The sequence below is a fragment of the Phalaenopsis equestris genome, unplaced genomic scaffold, assembly GCF_001263595.1.
Source record: "Phalaenopsis equestris unplaced genomic scaffold, ASM126359v1 Scaffold000078, whole genome shotgun sequence".
Classification (NCBI taxonomy): Eukaryota; Viridiplantae; Streptophyta; class Magnoliopsida; order Asparagales; family Orchidaceae; genus Phalaenopsis; species Phalaenopsis equestris.
The window spans coordinates 389,541-394,983 of record NW_018164520.1 but is presented as its reverse complement, the minus strand read 5'-3'; the positions used below and the strand labels follow the sequence as shown (position 1 = coordinate 394,983).

Here is a 5,443-nt window from a genome sequence, read left to right as displayed (position 1 = left end):
TATATATATATATATATATATATATTACCACATTTTTACAAAAAAAGTTGCTAAAATAGAAAAAAAAATCCTATTTAAAAACTCAAAACTCTTGTAGTACTATATAAGTGTATATGAGTACTTTCAAGCCTTTTTTAAATATGATTAAAAAAAATAAAAGAACTTTCATGTGCATGCATCTTTTTTTTTTAAATTGGCATTTAAAATAAAACATTCAACAACGATTTTTATCTAATAACCACACATTTTCATGAAATACAATAATTAAATGTGAAAGTTTATTTTATCATCACATTTTTTTTAGTTTTAATCAGATATGATTGAAATTATTTGTGACTATTGATTATAGTCTCTTAAAAATTAAAAGTCAATGAATAATGTTTAAACATTGTTGTCACACCTACAAACTTTGTGCAAGAGAATCATGTCATGAAATTTCTTAAGCCAATACATTTTTGTTATCATCTTGATTTGATAATCATAAGTGTGATATTGGCAGATCATTTTTTTTGTGCATGAACAAAAATGTTCATAAAATGACATAAAATAAAGATTGTGTGTGAAGTATTTATTGCATGTAGCTAATATTAAAGCATTGACCTCTTCTAATGTTTGAAACTTATACATGAATCCCAACAAAGACTAACTACTTAACAAGCCTAATTTTTTTTTATTTGTGACAAAACAATCAAGTGCAATGCTCTTCTTCCAAATAAATATGCAGTTAAATTACTATTTTTTCATTTTTTATTATATATTTATTTTACATTAAATTTATGAAACATAGGTTTGCATCTAAAATGTTTCAAGTCACTATTTAATTCAAATAAACAAAAACAAAAATTTAAAGTATAGAATCAGTTAAAAATTTCTTTATTTTACTTTATAATATTAATTTAAATTAAATAAAAAATTTCTCTCTCCATCATATATATATATATACATACATATGTAGACACACACATATACCAATGCATGGAAAATCACTATAAGTGAATAAAATATAAAATAAAAGCTTAAAAATCGATTTTTCCTTAAGATTAAAAAAAAAAAAAAAGAAGGAATAATTATTACACAATGAATGTGATGAGAAAGCCCAAATACCAAAATCCAAATCCTTCCCATAAAATAAGTTTTCATGTTTGGTTTCTTTGGTGCAACACGCATGAGATATGACTCAGCATTGACTGCATGTAAAACAGTACAATCTCACTGAAATTTGACAATGTCATTGACCGCCTACACGCACTCTAACCTAAACTAGCTCCTCTTTCTAATATAATTTCATTTTCATGAAAATGAGTACCCATAAACCATGCCAATTTTTCTTTCAAGTTAAAGCATTTTCTGATGAATTGTCATATCAATGAGCCAAAGTGCACAAAAATCCAAACAGCAAGGAAAAAAAAAATTACAAAAATATCCAAACACCCTGTCATGTAAAATGACATGGGAGACTTTTAATCATGCAGCTCTTTAAAGGCTTCTGCAACCCAAAAATGTTTAAAGAATGGAGAGGTTAATGCCAAACACAACTCTGTTTGATTTGATAATCTATGATTTTGACGTATAAGGGTGTAATTAAATATGTTAATTAAACAGTAATTATATTAAATATTTGAATCACTAAATAAATTTTTATGGCCATGATGGCAACCTCTTGTTTTTCATGATCCATTATTTTGTATATAATTAGGTTAATGATTGCTCTTGTTGCGTGAAAAGCTGTCAGATTTCAGTGAGATTGTACTGTTTTATTATTTAGTTGCTGCTGAAGTAAACCATGATTAGTGCTGATTTCAAACTTATCTCATCAATTAGTAAGATCTAATACTGATTATCTTTGTTGAGTCTACAGATGAAGAACAGTAAACAATGGAGATTAGGTCAAGCTAATTAGGCCCCTTGGAAGAATAACCCAATAGTAATTTAGACCACAGAACTTGAGTTTTATAAATATGAGTAAGTTTTGTATCTTGAAAGAAGAAGAAGAAAAGAGTAGAATAAAAATGATTTTTTTTTTTAATTTTTTTCTTTAGCAATCTTCTTCTTATAGTAGTATTTATTTTCCAACAAAGTTGATATGAAGTGATGATAATACGGGTTATAAGTCTGCAATGCCTGGCTCTAAGGCAAGATAGGGCAGAACTAAGCTGAGCCATGCACTGAAAAGATAGAAGTAAAAATTCAAAAACTTACAAAGAAAAGACAAACCAAAACCCAAGAAGCAATGAAGCATACATCACACCACATTAAAAATACTGCAACAGAACAGAACCAAAGCGAAAGGTTGCGCTCAAGTCAAGGTGAGTGCGGACGGCCTTTTTGGCCTTATCTGATGCCAAATTTTATCGCAAGCTCAGTCCTTTTTTTAAATTTCTTTATTATTATCATTATTATTATTATATATAAATATATATTTTCTTCCAAGAAAAAGTGAAGTCACGTTGAAAAGAACTTATTGAATGCTATATGAAGAACTTGTTTGATCTTCTCTCTATCAGCAGCTACTCTTACTTTCACATTTCTATCACTTTTGCTTTTTTGAACAAACCGAGTTAAAGAGAAGGTTTAACGTAGCTAATAATCATGCCATGCAACATGAACAGAGATTATAAAGTGTATAGATAAATATATATATATATGTATATATACCTTGATGAATTTGTCCATTTTGAAGCAGAGTCAGTGTCATGAGCTCCTCTGTTGTCCAACAGCCGTCGAAAGTTGGGATCTTCATCTCCAGAGCCGTCTGATTGGCCTTCATTGATTAAGGGGTGATGATTGAGAAATGATTATAAATTGATTATTAGGGAAAATGATTTTATGTAATGGTACCTGAGGAAGCTGCAGCCTTGTCAGTGGTCTTCACAGTTCTATACATCTAGTGGTAAAAGAAAGGAGCAGAGGGGATGACATTAAAGAGAGAAAGAGAGGAGAAATAGAAATCAAATGGAAGTGTGATTGCTGATTAGTACAAACAAAAGAAAGAATCTGAAAAGAAGGAGAAACTCCTCCTCCAATATTTTCCTTTTATGCCCGTTTTCCTCGCTGAAACACCCCCCCGTTGTTCACGAGGTTGACTCTTTTTCTTGTCATTTTATTTGTTTTGACTCTATTATTGCCAAATGATACTTTCTCTCTTCTCTCTCTCTCTCTCTCTCTCTCTCTCTCGTTTCATGTCGTTGTCCATCTGCATTCATTCAGTCAGTTATTCACTCGATCTGCAACGCTTTGCATTAAATGGGGAACAAGAAGTCATTTTTATCATTAATGCGGTATTAGGGGGAAAAAATGAAGATTTGTGTGAAAGTTTCAGTTTTTAGTTTAGCTAAGAAATTTGTAAATAATATTAATATTTTTTTTCTGTGTGAGGAATGACAGTAATTAATTCATGTTTCTCAATGTTTTTGAAGAACTATGGCATGAGTAATAGATTAATATAACTTGTATTAGCAATAGAATAATATTTATTTTGCATTTCAGAGTTCATAATAAGCTGTTCTGATATCATCAAGCTTTAAAGAGATTCTGCAAATTCTCACAAGATTTATGCAGGTTTCAGTGTAAGAAAAGAGCAGCAATAATTTTTTAAAAAATAAAAAATTTAAAAGCATGGAAAGATTAGATGGCGAGAAAGAAGAAGCAAACACCTGTAAATGGCTCTTCACATGCGCTAGAGTGAGATCCTTCACATCCATAAGCTCAAGAACTGACTTTGGTGTAGCTCCTAAAAATTAAAAAGAAAAAAAAAAAAGTCTGAGAAACAATCAAGCTAATAAAGTATTTTCAAACAGAATCTGTATGATTGGAGCATACTCTCATGGCCGCCGAGGAGCTCGACAGCATGAACAAACCGAGCATGGAGTGTGCTCGTCCACCTCATCCTCGGAGCCCTCATGCTTCTCTTCGTCGTGATCTTCGACATGAGCCGAGATCTCATCAAGCTACCTGGCGCCTCAAATCCACCGAACCCAAATTGTTGTTGTTGTTGTTGATGATGATGGTGATGATGAAATAGTTGATGATAATCATAGCTCTGGTTATAAAACTTAGCCGAATTTGCAGGCATCGAGTTGAACCTTCCCAATGGCCCCCCGACAAAACCATGAGGGTAAGGTGCACCAGGTGGCGGCGGCCCCGCCGCCCCCCCCCCCCCCTACCGTACTCAAGAATCCTGGCGGCATTTCGATGGCCGCCGGCCAACTGGAATGATAAGAAGAAGGCATCTGTGTGAGAAAATTAAAGGGGTGGTTATTGCTGCTGTTGTTGCTGTTGTAAATTGGTATCCCTTTTATCGGCCTCGTGCCGTCATCGGGGGAAAGGTCTCGACTTTGCCTTCTCCACAGCCTCGACGGCGGGCTTGCGAGGGAAAGCTCGGTGTGGGCATCGGCGACACCCGTGCCTGCGTCGCGAAGGGAGGGGTTGCTGTTAGGGAGACTAATGTGGAGAGAAAGATCAGGTGGTGAAGAAGCCATTGAGCTGGCTTCCATGAAGGCTCTTTGAACTTGCATTATATGTTTGAGCTAAAGATGGCGACTTTACTTCAGAAATGGGTGGAAGAACTGAACTTCTTCTTCTTCATCCTGTTCAGTTTTAGAGTTGGGTTTGGATTAAGCAGAGAGAAAGGTTGCAGGAAATGGGAAAGGGGTGGAGGGGGATGGAATGGAGAACCAAAAGGTTTATTTGCATCAAAGACAAAAGGCATGGAAGGATTTATGCTTGTGTTGGTAGTGTAGTGATCTACTAGTTTAATTTCTGCTGATAATTACCTTTTTTTTTCCATCTGTGTATAATAAATATAATGAGGGAGGAGTCATTGAGGCTAAGAGGATGTGGAGCATGGAGAGCAAGAGGAGTGCAGAATAAAAGTAAGCGATCTGCAGTATATTATTTTAATCCTTGAGATATATATCAGGAAGGAGAGAGAAAGTACTGGTCAAGAGTCAAGAGATCAAGAGGAGTTCTTAGACTAGCCTTTTAGAATTACATATAAATTTTTTATATGAAAATGGATAATATTGGATGCATCATGCATGGCTCATTTCATCACATCTTTTATATATATACATATATATAAATATATATCAATACTAAAATGTGTAAAATATATTAATTTTATGAATATAAGTGTACATCGTAAATGTGCCAGTGCTGATCCTGAGGAGATATGATGTTTAGAAGAAGGAAATGAGGGCCCACGGGCCATAGATAGAAGACCAATAGACTTGTTTATCTTATTGAGTGCAGGGGTCCGAGCCAAAACAAATAATGTCAAAGACAACCAAGCCATGAAAGATGATTAAATGATCCGAATCCGAGTCGTTGGTGAGATAGGAGCTAGACAAAGAAGCATCTTAGCCAACCAACATGAAGAAGACGACTCAAGACAATTAGTTACAAGACAAAGAAGCATCTTAGCCAACCAACATGTAGAAGACGA

The 5,443-nt window shown here is 34.0% G+C and overlaps 1 protein-coding gene across 1 annotated transcript in view; it reads right to left on the bottom strand.

The window, feature by feature from the left end:
* LOC110019789 (probable transcription factor RL9) overlaps positions 1 to 4,870 on the bottom strand; it is a 9,352-nt gene extending 4,482 nt beyond the window's left edge. Inside the window, 5 exon segments of the mRNA XM_020717615.1 lie at positions 2,656 to 2,761; positions 2,839 to 2,884; positions 3,654 to 3,730; positions 3,820 to 4,146; positions 4,148 to 4,870. Of these exon segments, the coding sequence (XP_020573274.1) occupies positions 2,656 to 2,761; positions 2,839 to 2,884; positions 3,654 to 3,730; positions 3,820 to 4,146; positions 4,148 to 4,493 (902 nt within the window). The 5' untranslated portion in view covers positions 4,494 to 4,870.
* Positions 4,871 to 5,443: the final 573 nt, after the last annotated feature.